Below are 21,762 nucleotides of genomic sequence, written 5' to 3' on the forward strand. Positions count from 1 at the left end.
TCCTCCTCCCTGGTCTTTCTACCCAATAAATATGAAGGGCTGTGGAAGCTTAAGGCGGCTGCCTTTGCTCACTAGAAACAGGGAGCTCTCTTCTTTCCTGATCCCTTCCTTTAAAGTAGTTACTTTTGTTTTAAGTTTTCATTTCTACGTTCGTCCTCCTTCGTTCAGTCTCGTAGTAACCATGGCAAACTGTGGCATGGCTATTTGAGTCAATGGTATTGAAGGATTCAACCATTTTGGAAAAAAATCAATTTGTGTCGTTTTAATTATATAACAAAAGAAATTTCAGATGGATTAGAACTAAATAGAAATGAAGCAATATTGGTGAGTCTGATCTCTGAATTGGAAAAGACTTTGTAAGCATAAAAATAATGGACCAAGTTACAAAAGAATAGTTTGATAGATTTGATGACATACACGTTCAAATGTCTGAAACAACGAATAAAAAAAAAATCAAAGTAGGAAAATATTTGCAGCAACTTGCCCAAAAACTTGCAACATATATATAAGATCAAGTATTAATTTATTAATAAATATATACCAGTTGCAAAATGGACAAAAGTTATAAAGTCAAAAAAGAGAAAATTTAAATGATTTTTTTTGTTATACACCGTTAAAATTATTATTCTTATTTATATTTTTATGTATTTTTTTGAGACAGAGTCTCACTCTGTCGCCAAGGCTGGAGGCAAGTGGTACGATCATGGCTCACTGTAGTCTCAACCTCCCAGCTTCAAGTGATCCTCCCATTTTAGCCTCCAAAGTAGCTAGGACTACAGGTGCGCTCTAACATGCCTGGCTATTTTTGTATTTTTAGTAGAGATGAGGTTTTGCCATGTTGCCCAGCCTGGTCTTGAACTACTGGGCTCAAGTGATCTGCCCACCTCTGTCTCCCAAAGTGTTGGGATTACAGGTGTGAGCCACTGCAGTAGTCAAAAATTATTTTTAAATGGTGATTTTCTTCTGGGAAGTATGTAGAATTGGTCAGTCTTTTTGGTTGAACTTTTCTGGGTAATGTTAAATCTTTCTGGAAAGCCTTTTAGCAGTTCTATATATTACAGTAAATACATTTCTAGGAATGTGACCTAAAGAAACAATCAGAAATGCAATTGAAGCTTTTGTAAAAATGTTCTTTGAAAGATTATTATGGCAAAAATAAATGACCTAAATATCAGTAAAGGGAAGGGATCAAATACAGTGTAGACACAATAAAATGTTTTTATAACTGTTAAACATTTAGTTTACAAAAAAAGTTTATGTCATGAGTAAAAACCAGGATATAGAACTGAGTATATAGGAATGTATATGGGATATCAGCTTTGAAAAATACATATGTATATCAGTACCCTAAGACAGGGCGAAAAGAAAAAAAAAAATGTGTGCATAGAAAAACTTATATGATTAGAAGGATGTACACCAAAATATTATGTCAGTTATCTCTGAGTAATGGTACTCTGGAAGATTTTTATTTTCTTCTTTATACTTGTTTGAAGTTACTAGATTTCTTATCAATGAGCGTGTCTACTTTTATAGTTAGAAGAGGGAACACCTTATAAATGAAGCTGCTTATTTTTTAAGTAAGAGAAGCTATTATTGTTTACTTGAAATGATATAAAATATTCCTCTTCTTAAAATTTCTTATAGCCATTTAAATGGATGTTCCCTGGAAATGCTAAGCAGGCCTTCCTTACTTATCACAGATTCATTCAATGCTACATATGTACAGCCTAGAAGAAAACAGAGAGATGAGCAGCTTCTGAGTACGTATTCTTTCATGTCCTTATTATTATTTTGTAACTTTTTGTATATTTAGGGTATAGAAGTACAGGTTTCTTTGTTTTTTTTCATTTTTTTTTTTGAGACAGACTTTCACTCTTCTACCCAGGCTGGAATAAAGTGGTACGATCTCGGCTCACTGCAACTTTCGCCTCCCGGGTTCAAGTGATTCTCGTGCCTCAGCCTCCCGAGTAGCTGGGATTACAGGTTTACACCACCATGCCCAGCTAATTTTTGTATTTTTAGTGGAGACAAGGTTTCTCCATGTTGGCCAGGCTGGTCTCAAACCTCTGACCTCAGGTGATCCACATGCCTTGGCCTCCCAAAGTGCTGGGATGACAGGCATGAGCCACCGCGCCTGGCCACAAGTACAGGTTTCTTAACGCATATATTGCACAGTGCTGAAATCTAGCCTTTTACTGTATCTGTCCCCAGAATTGTGAATGTTGTACCCAATGTATAATGTCCTTTTTAAGTAGCCGTGGAAATGCTTGATAGTGGGAATGACTGTATTCTGTTTAACACTTTTCTTGGTCATAAGAGATTGGTTAACTTTAGTATTTTTGAAAAAATATGGCCGGGCGCGGTGGCTCAAGCCTGTAATCCCAGCACTTTGGGAGGCCGAGACGGGCGGATCACGAGGTCAGGAGATCGAGACCATCCTGGCTAACACGGTGAAACCCCGTCTCTACTAAAAAATACAAAAAACTAGCCGGGCGAGGTGGCAGGCGCCTGTAGTCCCAGCTACTCGGGAGGCTGAGGCAGGAGAATGGCGTAGACCCGGGAGGCGGAGCTTGCAGTGAGCTGAGATCAGGCCACTGCACTCCAGCCTGGGCGACAGAGCGAGACTCCGTCTCCAAAAAAAAAAGAAAAAATATTATGTGACCATCAGTTTTTGTATAAGAAGAAACTTAGCTGGTTTGAATTTAACTTTTGTGGAAGAGTGTAAAGATTGGCTTCTTTTTGCCAGTCAGTACATAGCTAGCTATCCCTGGCACTCACTGGCATATGTCTGTATATAAAAACCTCATACAAATCTATTAGAAAAATATACTCTAGAAGAAAAATGAACAAAGAGCTAAGTGGATAAATGAGGGCACAAAGAGTCCACTAATTTTGGGTGTTTTACACTCTAATATAGTAGGCCATTCATTGCTGCTTGCTTCATCTTACATTTTTTTTTTTTTTTTTTTTTTTTCTGAGGTGGTGTCTTGCTCTGTCACCCAGGATAAAGTGCAGTGGCACACTCGGCTCACTGCAACCCCTGCCTCCTGGGTTGAAGTGATTCTTCTGCCTCAGCTTCCAGAGTAGCTGGGATTACAGGCATGTGCCACCATGCCCAGCTAATTTTTGTATTTTTAGTGGAGCTGGGGTTTTGCCATGTTAGCCAGGCTGGTCTTGAACTCCTGACCTCAGGTGATCCTCCTGCCTCAGCCTCCCAAAGTGTTGGGATTACAGGTGTAAGCCGCTGCACCCGGCCTTATAGTCTTTTTAAATAAACTATATGGGATTTCAGCAGGGAAAATTGGATTCCATTTTTAAACATGTTTTCAACCATTGTTTTTAGTTCATCTACTTTAAAAGTATAACTATTAATAATATACTGTGTTGCACCAATTTTAAGAAGCTCAAGCCAGACACTGTGGTTCATGCCTGACATTGTGGTCAATGGTCAACACTTTGGGAGGCTGAGGCAAGAGGATGGCTTGAAGCTAGGAGTTCAAGACCAGCCTGGGTAACACAGTGAGACCCCATCTCTTTTTTTTTTTTTTTTTTTTTGAGACAGAGTCTTGCTGTGTCGCCCAGTCTGGAGTGCAGTGGTGTGATCTTGGTTCACTGCAAGCTCTGCTTCCTGGGTTCATGCCATTCTCATGCGTCAGCCTCCCGAGTAGCTGGGACTACAGGCACCTGCCACCACGTCCAGCTAATTTTTTTGTGTTTTTTAGTAGAGACGGGGTTTCACCATGTTAGCCAGGATGGTTTTGATCTCCTGACCTTGTGATCTGCCCTCCTCGGCCTCCCAAAGTGCTGGGATTACAGGGGTGAGCCACTGCGCCTGGCCTTTTTTTTTTTGAGATGTAGTCTTGCTCTGTCACCAGGCTGGAGTGCAGTGGCGCGATCTTGGCTCATTGCAACCTCTGCCTCCTGGGTTCAAGCGATTCTCCTGCCTCAGCCTCCCGAGTAGCTAGGATTACAGGTGTGCGCAACCACGCCCGGCTAATTTTTTGTATTTTTAGTAGAGACGGGATTTCACCATGTTGGCCAGGATGGTCTCGATCTCTTGATCTCGTGATCTGCTTGCCTTGGCCTCCCAAAGTGCTGGGGATTATAGGTGTGGGCCACCATGCCCGGCCAAGACCCCCATCTCTACAAAAAAAAAAAAATTTTTTTGCCAGGCATGGTGGTACAGGCCCATAGTTCCAGCTGCTTGGGAGGCTGGGGTGGGAGGATTGCTTGAGGCCAGGAGGTTGAGGCTGCAGTGAGCTATGACCACACCACTGCACTCCAGTCTGGGTGACAGAGTGAGACTCTGTCTCAACACACGAACAAACTAAAAAACAGAAAAAGGAGCAGCTCTTTAATTCTTATTTTTGCTAGAGTTCAGTTTTACGACATATTTCCAAGGGGACTTTCATCTAGAGCAAGGAAATCCATAAAGATACACTTGTTGAGAGGGAATATGATCTATATTTTATTCTATAGGCATACACGCATACGAACTATGTGTCATACATAGTTGGCCCTTTGTAGCTGCTGTTCCACATCTGAGGATTCAACTAACTGTGGATTGAAAATATTTGAAAAAACAATAAAAGAAGATAATGCAATAATTTAAAAAAATATAAGTAAAAAAATACAGTGTAACAACCATTTACATAACATTTACATTGTATTAGGTATTATAAGCAATAGAGATGATTTAAAGTATATAGGAGGATGTATGTAGGTTGTATGCAGATATATTTTTTTTTGAGACAAAGTCTTTATTGTACATGCTGGAGTGTAGTGGCACATTCACGACTCTCTGCAGCCTCAAACTCCTGGGCTCAAGCACCTCCCTCTAGCTTCCCACATAGCTAAGACCACAGGCGTGTGCCACCATGCCTGGCTAATTTTTTTATTTTTATAGAGATGTGATCTCCCTATGTTGTCCAGGCTGGTCTTGAACTCCTGGACTCAAGCCATCCTCCTGCCTTGACCTACCAAAGTGCTGGGATTACAGGTGTGAGCCATTGCGCCTGGCCACCATTTTGTATGAGGGACTTGGGGCATCTGATGGTTTTGGTATTCGTGGGGGTCCTGGAGCCAGTACCCATGGATACTGAGGGATGGCTGTATATATAATTGTGCGAGTGTATATATATGTATGTACATAAGTTTGGGACAAAGTTCATTGGGGTGGATAGGCGAGACTGGGGTAGCCCAGAAACACCAGGCTGGTTACATTTGGCCTAGCCAAACAATTTTCTCAGTGATACACACACCATTTTCCATGTGTATTATAATGTATAGAGTGTTGAGGACTACTGATTTATAATTTTTCAATGAAAAAAGATGGAGAGTTAATGACACTGAATTTCTGAAGAGATAGTCAACAGAATCAAAAGCAGTTGTAATGACCTGAACAAAATTCCTTCATTTTTTACCTGGCCTAGTAGTTGCTTATTTGTAAATTACAGTCTTTCTAATAAAAACACAGAGAGAAAATTATCTGTAATTTTGTAGCATAGTATTGTTATGTTCTATAGGGATTTTACATTCTTGTTTTCTAGCAAATGTCCTGGAAACACTTCGAGGTGATGGAAATGTGTTAATAGCAGTGGACACAGCAGGCAGAGTTTTGGAACTTGCTCAACTTCTTGATCAGATTTGGAGGACTAAAGATGCAGGACTGGGTGTTTACTCATTGGCACTCCTAAATAATGTCAGTTACAATGTGGTAGAGTTTTCTAAATCCCAGGTTTGTTCTCATGTTGTCACTTGTAATAAAGAAGTTTGCTACAGTGATTGGGTCTGTGGAAGTGGGTGTCTTCATTGTTTTTTGGATTTTATTTTTCCCTTGAAGAGATTGTTAGTAATGATGATAACTTGCCATTAACCATTTACTGTTCTGTGTGCTTTAAATGTATTATTTCATTTAATCTGTATTTATTCTACTAAGTAGTTTCCCTTTTATCCCTGTTTTAAAGATTAGGCAAATTGCTTCTCTTCTAACTCTTTAGTATCCCAGTCTGTAAAATGGGGACAAAAATAGAACCTACCTCATAGCATATACATGTTAGAATTCATTGTTCTTTCTTTTAAATAAGCTTTTTGCCTTGAAATAGCAATCTCTGGGAGTAAGATTTTCATTTAGAACATATACCTTGCCTTTTCAAAAAGATTTAAGGTGATTTATACGTGAAATATAATGCAAAATTGGGTTTTTTTGGGATGAAAACTAGGGTGGGATAATCTAATGGGAAATGGAAGCAGAAAATAAGCTGCTTGTCAAAACATTACAAATTTAAGCAACCAGTGGGGGTAAAAGATAGAACTTGGATTCCTTGACTATTAGAGAATATATTGAAGTTATAGGATTTCTAATTCTTGTCATCTTTCCCCCCACATTAGGTGGAATGGATGAGTGATAAATTGATGAGATGTTTTGAAGACAAAAGAAATAATCCATTTCAGTTTCGCCATCTCTCTTTATGTCATGGTCTTTCTGACTTGGCCCGAGTACCTAGCCCTAAAGTTGTACTTGCCAGCCAACCTGACCTGGAATGTGGATTTTCAAGGGATCTCTTTATCCAGTGGTGTCAGGATCCTAAGAACTCAATCATTCTAACTTACAGAACTACTCCTGGGACTTTAGCACGTTTCCTAATTGATAATCCTTCTGAAAAAATTACAGAAATAGAGGTAAGCACTTGTATGTGAACTTTATCTTAAGACTGTTTGGGGGATACATTGTGCGTGATGTATAAAAAATAGTGACCAAAAATAAAACTTGAAGTTGTTTTAGGATTTTGATCAGAATTACTCTTGAGAGCCAGGAGTGGTGGTGTGTGCTGTAGTACCAGCTACTCGGGAGGCTGAGGTGGAAGGATCACTTGAGCCCAGGAATCTGAGGTCAGCCTGGGCAACATGCCAAGACCTACCCCCCATCTCTTAAAAAAAAAATTACTGTAGAAGAGAGCCTTTAATAGCACAAATTTCAGAGTTCCTTAACTGGAGGTTCTCTTTTTTTTTTGAGATGGGGTCTTGCTTTGTTACCCAGTCTAGAGTGCAGTGGTGCTGTCATAGTTCCGTGCAGCCTCAAACTCCTGGGCTTAAAGGATCCTCCTCCCTCAGCCTCCCAAGTAGCTGGAACCATAGACATGTGCCACCAGGCCTGGCTATTATTTTATTTTTATTTTTTGTAGAGACGTCTCATTGTATTGCTGTGGGTGGTCTCAAAAGAAGTTCTCATTCTTAAACTTTTCCTTGGTACCCTCTAGTTTACCCAGAGGGTAAGCCTATACAGTGTTTTCTCAGTCTCTGAAAGGTTCCTTTCCTGTCTCTTGCTTAATTTAAATCAGACTCTTTCCTAAAGACGTTCTTTATCCTGTAGCCCCCAGAAGTAATTACTCTTTCTTTCAGTGTTGCATGTACTTTGAATGGAGTACATGTCTTCCTTGTTCTGTATTGCAGCTTCCTAGCTATTTATCTTCCATTTGCAGTTTTTGCCTTCAGACCTGCTGATATGCTGACCCCTCCTTGTTTCTGACATTTAATGATCTCTTGGTCATTCACCATTTGACCCTGATTCACAGTCTTCCTGTCCACTTGTATTCAGGACTTTATTCTCACTGACTTTAGCTTCCATGTATATGATCTGTCCAATTCTTCTCAGTTACTTGACACCTTATTTCTTAATCTTTTCCTTCATCTTACCTCAGACATCCATTCCTGCTGTCATGCTATCTGTTCCTGTGGTCATGCCTGTAACCTTCTTTTGGCCGAACAGTCTCCAAGCATCTCATTCTGAATTTACAGCTGACTTTCCCTGTTATTCTCATGACAACAACTCTTCAGTTCCATTGGGACTTTCAGTTCATGAACCTCACCTTTATACTGTCTATCATCCTTCCAGCCTTAAACTCAGTGGTTCACAATTAATCAAAATTTTGCAAATATCTTTAACTCTCTTACACTTCTGTTTTAGTCCCTGGAAAGGCTTTGACCTTAGTTAAACTATTTGCTTGGTGCGTGCCTGTACTTAAGCAGCTTTATGTTTCTGAAGTTAAACACTACAGTGTAGACAGATTTGTTTTCACATGCATAACTTCACATCTCAGAAGGGGACCCTACACCAGTACTCAGCATTCAGTAGGATGTTCCCGTTCTCACTGTAAGGCAATTTTATATCTTCTTTCTCCTCAAACATCCTACAGCTCACTCTCAGCCTTCATTCATAGCACATGATCTTGTCTCAAACTTAACATAGAAATCGAAGCAGTGAGTCAGGAATTCCTTTATCTTTCCACCACTAAATATACTAACTTGATTCTGCATCTGCATTTGCTGCCTTATCTCCTGTTACAGGAACAAGACAATTAGCTCAATGACTAGTATACCCAAAGATCGTTTGCTTAATAACCAGTGCATCAGTTCTATCGATTTTTCAAAACTAGTATATCATTAAAGTTTGTAGCATTTGATATAGTGGGATGGTTAATAACTGCCAGAGTTGCAAAAGTTTAGGCGACTAAACCTTAACATAAAGCTGTAACATAAAGCAGTATCATAAAGCTGCTTCTTATTTTGTCTTTGTAGCACTCATGTAATTATTTAATTAGAGATAGACTCTCTCTCTGTCACCCAGCCTGGAGTGCAGTGGCACCATCACAGCTCACTGTAACCTCGAACTCCTAGGCTCAGGCTGTCCCTAAACCTCCCCCTAACCCACTCCACCTTGCAAAGTGCTGGAATTATACATGAACCACCGCACCTGGCCCTTAGCAGTCATTTTAAGGAAAGTTTAGTTTGTTAAAAGCTATGTGGTAGGGATATCTGTCTTCCAACTCTACTTAAGAAAAGCATAACATCAGTTACTAAAATCTGAGATATATGTACTATAATTATAGAATTGTTGAGCCAGGATTCTGAGCAAGCATAGCAAAGTAAAATGGTGTCTTTGAGGTTATTTAGGAGCTTGGAAATATAAGGTTAAAAGAACTAAGAAATACTTGAAACAATTTCATCAGATAGGAAATACTGAATTTGAAAATTTTAATTACTAGAAATTAAATTGGGTCTAATAAATCATTTGAGGAATTAGTAAAAGAAAAATGGTTTAAGTTTGGGAAAAAAAATAGACAGTGATGTTCAGAAGCATGCTAAAGAAATGAAAAACAGCCAAAACATCAAATGTTAAGTTTTTGATCTTTTTAATAACTAATGCTCATGCTCAGGGACCTTTTCTTGCTCACCTTCTTAGTGATAGTTCCTTTGCAGTTATCCCTCCTATCTTCGTTATCTAGCAGTTTCCCCTCTACTTGATCACATCCAAAACAATTTTTATTCTTCCCCTACTCCCAGTACTATTCTTCTGTCTTATCTCAGAGAATGCAGCACTTCCCACATATTCAAACCAAAAATCTGGAAGTTTAAAAAATGTTCACTGAAGTATAATATATACTGAAACCTACGTTAAGTGTATAGCATGATGAATTTTTACAAATTGAATGCACCTGTCTAGTCTGTACCCTGATCGAGAAATAGAATATTTCTATAGCGTGTTGGGCAGAGCCAACTAAGGTAAAAAATAGAAATGTAAAAAAAGAAATAGGGGACTGGGTGTGGTGGCTCACGCCTGTAATCCCAGCAGTTTGGGAGGCAGAGGCGGGCAGATCACGAGGTCAGGAGTTCAAGACCAGCCTGGCCAACAGAGTGAAACCCCGTCTCTACTAAAAATACAAAAAATTAGCCAGGCATGGTGGCAGGCGCCTGTAATCCCAGCTACTCGGGAGGCTGAGGCAGGGGAATTGCTTGAACCTGAGAGGTGGAGGTTGCAGTGAGCCAAGATTGCACCACTGCACTCCAGCGTGGGTGACAAAGCGAGACTCCATCTCAAAAAGCAATAAAAAACACATACAGTTCACTGTCTTAACCATTTTTATGTGTACAGTACAGTAGCGTTAACTATATGTACATTGTTGTATGACAGATCTCTAAAACTTTTTCATGTAGCAAAACTGAAACTCTGTACCGATTGGATAACAACTCCCAGAGAGATCTTTTAAACATTCATCATTTCATGTCATTCACTTGCTTAAATGGCTCCAAAGCCTTCCTTCTTCTCTTTCAATAACATCCATATACTACTTACGCAGGCTTCTTAGATCCCACATGATCTAATCCCCACTTACCTTTTGACCTTAGCTTATTCCACTTTCTCTATGCCCTACAGTGCATCAGGATCTTTGCACTAGCTGGTCTTCTGCCTATAGTGTTCTTTCCTGGCTTTGTGTGTGGCTGGCTCCTGGTCATTTAGGTCTCAGGTTAAACCTGAGGCCTACCCCCTCAGGTAGGCCTTTGACTACAGATTTAAAATACCTTCCTGGTTTAGCTGCCCATCACCTTACTTGAATTATTTTTCCTAGCACTCGTCACCATCTGATGTATTCCTTGTTTGTTGTCTTCCTCTTCCCACCATCAACTAGAATTTGAATTCCATGAGAAAAAGGCCCTTGTTTTTCGGTATCTTTAGCACCCAGAACAGTGCCTGACATGTTGGAGGCCCTCAGTGAGAGCATTGGTTGAATTCATGAATGATCAAAAAAGTGAATATGGAATAAACCAGATTTCTGATTGTGTTAGACAAGAAAAGTTTACCAAGTATGGTATTTTTTCATCTCTATCTAATGCCCTTCTAAGTCAAGTCTTATTCATTTAGAAAGAGCAAAAATGAACAACGAATAAGGATTCATAGGTTGGAGTAGATTTGGATCAGAAAAAGGACTAACTTGGAGGTAATACGGTGAAGGAGTAGGAAGAAAAATATTTTAGAGTTGGTTATTCTAGAAATCTGTTTCTGAATAAGCTATTAATCTTACATATTTTAAATGAAAAATAAGATAGAAAAATTTGTTATAGCAACAGGCATAAACTAAATCACAGAGGTAAATACTTTGTTAAAGATTATTGGTGGGTCAAAGGCATCTGTGTAGGTTGCTAACTGTTTAAAAAAAAAATCCCACTAGTTTCTGAATGAAACTTATTTTCAAATAAGTTATTAGGCAAATGTGAGATGCCAGATATAAACATGTATTTACTTTTTTATTTTAACTTCTTATTTTTTTGAGACAGGGTCATGTCATTCCCTGTCACCCAGGCTGGAATGCAGTTGCCTGATCATAGCTTACTGCAGTCTTGAACTCTTAGGCTCAAGCGTGCCTCCTGCTTAAGCTTCCCAAGTAGTTAGCACTGCAGGCATGTGCCGCCATGCCCAGCTAATTAAAAACATTTTTTATAGAGATGGGAACTTGCTGTGTTGCCCAAGCTGGTCTTGAACTACTGGCCTCAAATAGTTCTCCCACCTTGGCCTCCCAAAGTGCAGGGATTACAGGTGTGAGCCACTGCTCCTGGCCTTAAACATGTAAATCACCCATTTATTTTAGACATGAAAATAATCTGATTTTGGTTTAATTTTTTTGTTGTTACCTGTCTCCCTTCCCCTTACCCCACTGGGCAGCCCCTGAACTAGAAGAGTCTCAGAAAGATTCCCTTTTTTTCATTACTTTTAATTTAAAAAAAATTTCAAACAGGAAAATTACAAAATATTATACCCAGATTCCCCAATTGTCAACATTTTACTGGATTTGCTTTATCACTTATATACACATGATACAATATTACTTTTTCTGAACCATTTGAAGAAAAATTACAAATATTTCATCATTATCTCTAAATATTGCCAGTGTGTATTACCTGAAAACAAGGGCAATCTCCAGCAAAACCATGTTACATCCATTGAAATCAGGAAATCAACATCGATACCATCCTACCCTTTCACTCACTGACCCCATTCAGCATTCACCTTTTATCGATGATCACGTTGTCCTTTATAATTACCCTTTCCTTTTTTGTCCAGGTTCCCATCCGTGACTACATACTGCATTTAATTGTCATAACTGTTGACATTTTTGAAGCATATATATTCTGGAATTTTTTTTTCTTATTGATATACTAATATCTGGTTTTTTTTTTTTTTTTTTTTTTTTTTTTGAAGAGAGATGGGAGCAAGGTGTGGTGGTATGTGGCTATAGTCCCAGCTATTGAGGCAAGAGGATTGCTTGAGCCTGGGAGTTTGAGGCAACCCTGGGCAATATAACAAGGCCTTATCTCAAAAAATATATATGTGTGTGTGTGTGTGTGTGTGTGTATGTGTGTGTGTGTGTATATATATATATATATATATATATATAGTGAGAGAGAGAGAGTGCGCGAGAGAAAGAGATGGGACCAAATTATCACATATTTCACATATCCTGAGACTTGTATTTTCACTTGAGTCCTTGAACAATGTAAGAAGATATAGATCTACCTTACATAGTACCTGGTATATTATAAACATTTAAATGTTTTTGAATAAATAAAGAATGCTTTTTAGTAATTTTATAATAGTACATTGTATATGTGTACTGTGATTATTTAATCTAGTGGTTCTCAAAAGTGTGGTTTGAGGATCCCTGGGAGTCCCTGAGACCCTTTCAGGGAGTCCACAAGGCCAAAGCTATTTTTTATAATACTGGTAAGATGATATTTGCCTTTTCACTGTGCCTACATTTATACTGATGAGTAAGATCAGTGGTGCATAAAGTCCTTACACCTTGGCCTAAAACTCCACTAGTAGTCACTGCATTTTTCACCACCATACACTTGTCATTTAAAAAAAACAAAAAAACAAAAAAAAGGCTAGTTTCACTTAAGAATGTCCTTCAGAGGCTGGGCGTGGTGGCTCATGCCTATTCCCAACACTTCAGGAGGCTAAGGTAGGAGGATCACCTGAGGCCAGGAGCTTCAGACCAGCCTGGCAATATAGCAAGACTGCCTCTACAAAGTATAAAGGTATATTAAACAAAAGAAATTTGAAAGAGAATATATTTGAGGGGCCAGACATACTGACTCATGCTTGTAATCACAGAACTTTGGGAGGCTGAGGTGAGAGGATTGTTTGAGGCCAGGAGTTTGAGACCAGTCTGGGTAGCATAGTGAGACCCTATATCTATAAAAAAGAAAAAAAATGTCCTTGAGGGAATAGTAAAAGTTACTAATATTACTAAGTTCTTTTAGTAAAAGTTTCTTGGTTTTTTTGAGATGAATCTTGCTCTGTCGCCCAGGCTGGAGTATGGTGGTATGATCTCAGCTCACTGTAACCTCTGCCTCCCGGGTTCAAGCGATTCTCCTGCCTCAGCCTCCTGAGTAGCTAGGACTACAGGTGTGTGCCACCACGCCTGGCTAATTTTTTTGTATTTTTAGTAGACATAGGGTTTCACTGGGTTAGCCAGAATGGTCTTGATCTCCTGACCTTGTGATCCATCTGCCTCAGCATCCCAAAGTGCTGGGATCACAGGCATGAGCCATTGCACCTGGCCTAGTAAAAGATTTTTTAAAAGCTGGGTGACAAGATAGGAAGTATTAATAAAGTACTTGCATTGTGTACTAAAAGTACAATGACTGTCTCCAAGAAAAACACTTGTATGTTTATTTGAGTCGTGAGTTAAACTAGCCACTTTTTTCTGGGAACACTTTTTTTGTTTGTTTGTTTTTGTTTTTTGTTTTTGAGATGGAGCCTCGCTCTGTCGCCAGGCTGGAGTGCAGTGGCGTGATCTTGACTCACTGCAACCTCCACTTCCCGGGTTCAAGTGATTCTTCTGCCTCAGCCTCCCAAGTAGCTGGGAGGACAGGTGTGCATCACCATGCCCAGCTAATTATTTTTTTTTCATATTTTTAGTAGAGGTGAGGTTTCACTGTGTTGGCCAGGCTGGTCCCGAACTCCTGATCTCAGGTGATCCACCCGCCTCGGCCTTCCAAAGTGTTGGGATTACAGGTGTGAGCCACTGCACCCGGCCCTGTTTTGTGTGTGTGTGTGTGTGTGTGTGTGTGTGTGTGTGTGTGTGTGTGTGTTTTTGAGTTTGGGTCTCTGTTGCCTAGGTTGGAGTACAGAGGCACAGTCATGGTTCACCACGTCCTTGAACTTCTGGGTTCGTGTGACCCTCCTGCCTCAGCCTTTCTACCAGCTAGGACTATGGGTGTGTTTCATCACATCTGGCTAATTTTTTATTCTTTTTTGTAGAGACTGGGTCTTGCTATGTTGCCCATAGTGGTCTCGAACTGGCCTCAAGCAATTCCTCTCACCTCCGACTCCCAAAGTGCTCGAATTATAGGCCTGAACCACTGTGCCCAGTCTGGAACACCATTTTTATGTGAACTAATGACAGGGCCATTCAGATTTGGGTGTTTGGCAGACATTTTCTTGAAAATTAATACATTGAGCCTGTCACTCTAAAGAAAACAATTGACAGCATTTGTTGGCTTAAATCTGAAAAAATTCTAACTTTCAAATGAAAATTTAGAATTTTGGAAAACTTATACCCAGCACTGTGAGATTGACAACTTAAACTGAAAAGACTTCTGATAAGATTGGTGGTGATATTTGCAAATGTGATTTTAAAAATATTGTCAACATTTGTAAGATCTGGATAACCCGGTGAACTAGTATATTCTAAATAACCAATTAAGTATGTGACAAAATAATGCACAAATTAAAAGATCCATTCAAAATTTAAGATACAGACTGGGCACCGTGGCTCACGCCTGTAATCCCAGCACTTTGGGAGGCTAAGACAGGAGGATGGCCTCAGTCCAGGAGTTCAAGACTAGTCTGGATAACATAGTGAGACTTTGTCTCTACAAAAAATAAAAAATTAGCTGGGCATGGTGGTGCACATCTGTGGTTCCAGCTATTCAGGAGGCTGGGAGGTTGAAGGGTTGCTTGAACCTGGAAGTTCGAGGCTGCAGTGAGCAGTGATCATGCCACTGCACTCATCGTAGGCAACAGAGCAAGACCCTGTCTCAAAATGAAGAAAAAACCCACAGAGTGTAAGATACATAAAAAAAAAATTTAATGTAACAGAGTACAAAAAGTCTATCCATATGGTTTCAGGTTCTGCATTAAAACTAACCTTTAAGAAACTACCACTTTCTGAGTTTTAATGTAGTATCGAAGAATAATATCCATGAAAGGACTATTTACATATTTTTCCCTTTCCTACTATACATGTGTGTAAGCCTGGATTTTCTTCGTATACTTTAACGAAAACAGCATATTGCAAGAGAGTGAATGGAGAAGCAAATGTGAGAATCCAGCTGTCTTCTGTTGAGCTAGACGTTAAAGAGATTTGAAAAAATATAGAATAATGCTATTGGCCAGGTGCAGTGGCCCATGCCTGTAATCCCAGCACTTTGGGGGGCTGAGGAGAGCAGATTGCTTGACTCCAGGAGTTTGAGACCAGCTTGGGCAACATGGCAAGACCCGGTCTCTACAAAAAAATACAAAAATTAGCTGGGAGTGGTGGTGTGTGCTTGTAGTAGTCCCAGCTACTCAGAAGGCTGAGGTGGGAGGATCGCTTGAGGCTGGAAGATTGAGCTGCAGTGAGCTATAATTGCACCACTGCACTCCAGCCTGGGCAATGGAGCAAGACCCTGTCTCAAAAAAATAAAATAATGCCGTTCTTCACACTATCTTTTTTTGCTTTGGAAAATGTAATTATTTTTTGTAAAAATTTGTTAATGTTGGCATGTGGTTTTATCATTATTTATTTTGTTTTTGAGACAGAGTTTCGCTCTTGTTGCCCAGGCTGAAGTGCAATGGTGCGATCTCGGCTCACTGCAGCCTCCATCTCCCAGGTTCAAGTGATTATCCTGCCTCAGCCTCCCTAGTAGCTGAGATTACAGGCATGTGCCATCACGCCTGGCTAATTTTGTACTTTTAGTAGAAAAAAGCCATATTGATCAGGCTTGTCTCGAATTCCCGACCTTAGGTGATCCACCCGCTTCGGCCTCCCAAAGTGCTGGGATTACAGGCATGAGCCACCGCGCCTGGCCTATTACTATTATTAATTAATTAATTCTTGAGCTGGAGTCTCACTCTGTTGTCCAAGCTGGAATGCGATGGTACGATTGTGGCTCACTGCAGTTTCCACCTCCCAGGTTCCAGCGGTTCTCCTGCCTCAGCTTCCTGGGTAGCTAGGATTATATGCATGTGCCACCATGCCCGGCTACTTTGTGTATTTGTAGTAGAGACAGGGTTTCACCATGTCGGCCAGGCTGGACTCGAACTCCTGACCTTAGGTGGTCTGCCTGCCTCAACCTCCCAAAGTGCTAGGATTACAGGTATAAGCCACCATGCCCGGCTGGTTTTATTATTTTTTAATGAACATAAATATTTTAAAAATTGCTCAGTTTTAATTTCTGATAAGGTAGACATTCAGAAATAGAACCCACAAAAACAAAAAGCTCTTTGGAGTTCTCTAATTTTTAGGAGTCTTAGGTAGTCCTGAGATAAATATATGAGAACTACTGATTTAATCGTTCCATTTTGATGGATTTTAAAATTTTGTCCAGTTTTTTACTATTATAAACATTGCTGCAATATACTAATGTACTTTTTTTTTTTTACACATTTGTGATTGTTTCAGTAGGATAAATTCCTAGAAGTAGAAATACTGTGTCAAATGATAATTTTTATTTTTAGATGTTAGCAAATTGCCTTTTAACATAGTTGCACTAATTTTCCCACAGACAATGGAAGAAGGTGCTCTTTCCCCATGTATGGCATTGCCAATCTCATAGATGAAAACAATTGTTTTTTATATTTTGTACTTTTCAGAAATTAGTAAAGTTAAGGGTCTTTTCATGGCCAGTAGTTATGTGTCTTTCTTAGTATGTAAATTGCCTTTCTAAGTATCTTGTCCTTTTTCATGTGTTGATCATCCTTTTCTTAACTCATTTGGAAGAGCTCTTAGGAAAAAATAGTTTTTGTTGGTCACAGTGCTGAAGATATTTTTCTGTTTCTTTTTTGTTTTTCTTTACAGTTTCTTATTTTATGAGGTTTAAAATGTCAAAGGGAGATTTTCTTCATTCATGTTGCTGCATTTATTTGTTTCTTGTTATGGCTTTTGGGCCTCACCTACTCCAAATTATAAAAATGCTTATCTGTATTTTCTTTTCCTGATTGGGGATTTTTAACCAGTTTGATTGATTGATCGATTGAGACCGGGTCTTGCTCTGTCAGACTCAAGTGATCCTCAGTCTCAGCCGCCTGAGTAGCTGGGACTACAGGTGCATGCTACCACTCCTGGCTTTTTTTTTGTGTGTGTGGAGACGAAGTCTCATTATGTTGCCCAGGCTAGTCTCAAACTCAAGTGATTTTCCTGCCTCGCAAAGTGCTAGGATTATAGGTGTGAGCCATCGTGCCCAGCCTCCCAGCTAATTTTTAAATTATTCCTAGAGACAGAGTCAACCTATGTTGCCCAGGCTGGTCTTGAACTCCTGACCTCAAGCAGTCCTCCCACCTTGGCCTCCCAAAGTGCTGGGATTATAGGTGTGAGCTACTGTGCCTGACCAACCAGTTTGATGTAAATTAAACCCATTCTAGATGATGTGTGACAGCTCAATTTTAATACTAATCTAAGTAGGACCTATAATTGCATGTAATGGAAACTTGATTAATTTCAGAGGAAAAACATCAGTTTAAATATGACAGAGCAATTTAGAGATGCGGTGTATCTCATATCCCATTGCTTTAACCCCCTAATATTAACATTTCCTTTCATCTGTTACTTTTTTTTAGTTGAGGAAACGTGTGAAGCTTGAAGGGAAAGAACTTGAGGAATACTTGGAAAAAGAGAAACTAAAGAAAGAAGCTGCCAAAAAGCTTGAGCAGTCAAAAGAGTGAGTCATTTTCAGACAGATTATAAACTTATAGATGCAATTTAAGAAGAGTGTGTCTTTGACTTAGATGTTTCATTAAAAATATTTTTAAGTTTTCATAAGACTTAATTTTGTTACAGACATCTTTCAAATGTCTAGAATACCAGATCCTGTCAGTGCTAATATTATTATGCATTTATTTGTTATGTTTTATAAAATGTCAGTCCAATAATATTGAATGTTATTCCAGTCATGCTTCACTTAATGATGGGGACACCTTCGGAGAAAAGTGTTGTTAGGGGATTTAGTCATTGTGCAAACATTAGGAAAAATGTTTACACAAACCTTGATGGGGCCGGGCGCGGTGGCTCAAGCCTGTAATCCCAGCACTTTGGGAGGCCGAGATGGGCGGATCACGAGGTCAGGAGATCGAGACCATCCTGGCTAACACGGTGAAACCCCGTCTCTACTAAAAAATACAAAAAACTAGCCGGGCGAGGTGGCGGGCGCCTGTAGTCCCAGCTACTCGGGAGGCTGAGGCAGGAGAATGGCGTGAACCCGGGAGGCGGAGCTTGCAGTGAGCTGAGATCTGGCCACTGCACTCCAGCCTGGGCGGCAGAGCGAGACTCTGTCTCAAAAAAAAAAAAAAAAAAAAACCTTGATGGTATAGCCTACTGTGTGTCCAGGGTCTATGATATGGCCCATTGTTCCTAGGGTACAAACCCGTACAGCATGTTACTGTACTGAATACTGTAGGCCATTGTAACACAATGTTAAGTATTTGTTTATCTAAATGTATCTAAACATAGAAAAGGTACAGTAATCTTATGGGACCTCTGTTGTATATGTGGTCCATTGTTGTTGACCGACATAACTGTATATTATCATTTGAGTTAATATTGAATGATTAATATTGAGGATTGATTCAGTAATAAATAGATAAATATTAATTTAAAATATCTTTGAAACTTTATGACCTCGATCTATTCTAAAATCCTCCTAGGGCAGATATAGATTCCAGTGATGAGAGTGACATTGAGGAAGATATTGACCAGCCATCAGCTCATAAGACGAAGCATGACTTGATGATGAAAGGTGAAGGCAGTCGTAAAGGAAGTTTTTTCAAACAGGCAAAAAAGTCCTATCCTATGTTTCCTGCCCCAGAAGAAAGAATTAAATGGGATGAATATGGAGAGATTATCAAGTATGTGAGCAAAACAAACTTTTCTCTCTTGCGAATTGGAGGTATTAACTGTGTTATCATTTTTCAATTCATGAATTTGATCTTTCTAGTCACATGTACGTGGTTAGCTTCTGAGTACCTCAGACTGAAGACACAGAAGACTTGTAACTTGAAACATAAAAATAGAGATGCTGAGAAACATAGAGAATATTAGGAGAAAACTGGCAGTTTTATGACTTAGTTGTGTAAAGGTTTAAAAACATGATCACATGATCAAGACTTTTTTTTCCCACTTAAAAAGAGAGGAAGATTAGAATAGGAAGAACTTTGGGGCTGTGCATGGTGGCTCATGCCTGTAATCCCAACACTTTGGGAGACCTAGATGGGAGGATCACTTGAGCTCAGGAGTATGAGACCAGCCCAGACAATATAGTGAGACCCCCATCTCTATCTTCAAAAAAAAAAAGAGAGAGAACTTTGGATGACTGGTGATTGCATTACCAATGGATTATGTCTTAAGTATTATACAAGTTTTATGAGATTAAGAGGAATATGATATAGCATGAGTGAAACCATGGAAAATTTACAAAATCTATACTCATTATTAGAAAAACAACTGCAATCACATGTTGTAATTGCAAATTTGAAAACACTACTATCCTGTGTAAAAAAAAAAAAGAGAGAAAAAGAAAAACCTAATACAGACTGGGTGTGGTGGCTCACGCCTGTAATCCCAGCACTTTGGGAGGCCGAGGCGGGCGGATCACGAGGTCAGGAGTTCAGGACCAGCCTGGCCAAGATGGTGAAACCCCGTCTCCACTAAAAATTCAAAAAAATTAGCCGGGTGTGGTGGCAGGCACCTGTAATCCCAGCTACTCTGGAAGCTGAAGCAGAGAATTGCTTGAACTGGGAGGCGGAGGTTGCAGTGAGCCAAGATGGCGCCACCGCACTCCAGTCTGGGTGACAGAGCGAGACTCCATCTCATAAAAAACAAAAAACGCAATACATACAGTCATCTGGTAATTGATATCAAATTTCATTGGCTTTGGATGAAATGTATATTTAAATCTTGAGATATGTGAGGACTCCAAAAATTATGCCGCCTACCAGTTATATATGTTATGTAGTATTAGCTTGCTTTTTTACTGCTTCTAATTAGAGACTTATTATTTAGACCAGAGGATTTCTTGGTGCCAGAGCTTCAAGCTACTGAAGAAGAAAAAAGCAAATTAGAATCTGGTTTGACAAATGGAGATGAACCTATGGATCAGGATTTATCTGATGTTCCTACTAAATGTATTTCTACAACAGAGTCTATTGAAATAAAGTAAGTGCTTCTGTGACATTTTGAAAATAGATTATAAGATAAAATTTCAAGCATTTGAATTATATAATTTACATTATTTCAAGCGAAATTTCTGAATATTCTTTAGTAAGTTTGTGCTTTTAAAATTTAATTTATTTTTGTATGAAGAGACTTGTGAAATATGGTGGCATGATATTTTCTCTTCATTAATGGTATTTGAATGCCAAAGTAATTGAATTGGTGGTGAGGGGTGTACTTAAATTGTAACATTAAATTGTCCATTATATGAAGAAAAATTATTTCTGGCCTTTTTAGTCTGTAAGCAGGTGAAAGGGAATAGTGTAACTCACAGTTTAATTTTTCTGAGTCACTGCTTGTTTCATAAAATATACTCCGTGACTTAAACATCTCTAAGACCCTAATGTCTGGAAAATACTGTTGTGATCTGAAGTAGTTAGAAACCTTTTCCCCCTGCTTTCTACTTAGTTAAATAATACCAGTAAATGATCATTTTGGAATTTTTTTTAAGTCATCAGAGAACAAAATTTGTCCAGCAATATCATTTAGTATATATTTTTGGGTGTAGATAAGATCTAAATAATACAGATAGGGCTGGGCACGGTGGCTGATGCCTGTAATCCCTGCACTTCGGTAGGCCGAGGTAGGCGGATCACTTGAGATCAGGAGTTTAAGACCAGCCTGGCCAACATGGTGAAATCTCATCTCTACTAAAAATGCAAAATTATCCCTGCGTGGTGGTGCACACCTATAATCCCAGTTACTTGGGAGGCTGAGGCAGGAGAATTGCTTGAACCTGGGAAGTAGAGGTTGCAGTGAGCAAAGATCATGCTACTGCACTCTAGCCTGGGCAAAAGAGTGAGACCCAGTCTCAGAAAAAATAAATAAATAAATAAATAAAAATAAACAAATCATACAGATACTATAACACATGTGTATTTCTCAAATCCTAGTGTTATATGTTATATACATGATAAAAGCCATTTTTTTTTTTTTAGAATTATGAGAAAAGTTACCTTGAATAATCATATATAATTACAGAGCCCGGGTTACCTACATAGACTATGAAGGACGCTCTGATGGGGATTCCATTAAAAAAATCATTAATCAGATGAAACCACGACAGTTGATCATCGTCCATGGCCCACCAGAGGCCAGTCAGGATCTGGCAGAGTGCTGTCGCGCCTTTGGTGGGAAAGATATTAAAGTGTACATGCCAAAGCTGCATGAAACAGTTGATGCCACGAGTGAAACTCACATCTACCAGGTAAACATGCCAGGAGTTGCCAGTGAGTAGAAATAAGTACTTTTTGTGGCAGGTTAGGACAGGTAACATTAGAAATACAGAGATGTGTGAGACAGACAGACATGGATGGTCTCCTGCCCTAGCAGTCTTGATACTGTATGGGGCTTAGAACAAGGAAATACCATTTATCACGTTGTTGTGCCTCTGAGAAGAAGTATAGGATGCTATGAGAGTATTAAGAGGGGAAACCACCCACCTTCAGAGGTTTAG

The 21,762-nt window shown here is 39.3% G+C and overlaps 1 protein-coding gene across 5 annotated transcripts in view; it reads left to right on the plus strand.

Moving 5' to 3' along the window:
* The window catches only part of CPSF2 (cleavage and polyadenylation specific factor 2), a 43,437-nt gene that overhangs the window by 15,301 nt on the left and 6,374 nt on the right, over positions 1–21,762 (plus strand). For all 5 annotated transcript variants that reach the window (XM_015454135.4, XM_005562047.5, XM_005562046.5 and 2 more), the window contains exons 7-13: positions 1,645–1,760; positions 5,550–5,737; positions 6,391–6,681; positions 17,660–17,760; positions 18,743–18,943; positions 20,097–20,249; positions 21,288–21,513. In XM_015454135.4, the coding sequence (XP_015309621.1) occupies positions 1,645–1,760; positions 5,550–5,737; positions 6,391–6,681; positions 17,660–17,760; positions 18,743–18,943; positions 20,097–20,249; positions 21,288–21,513 (1,276 nt within the window). The remainder of the gene's footprint in view (positions 1–1,644; positions 1,761–5,549; positions 5,738–6,390; positions 6,682–17,659; positions 17,761–18,742; positions 18,944–20,096; positions 20,250–21,287; positions 21,514–21,762) is intronic.

Source organism: Macaca fascicularis, chromosome 7 (genome assembly GCF_037993035.2).
Source record: "Macaca fascicularis isolate 582-1 chromosome 7, T2T-MFA8v1.1".
Taxonomy (NCBI): Eukaryota; Metazoa; Chordata; class Mammalia; order Primates; family Cercopithecidae; genus Macaca; species Macaca fascicularis.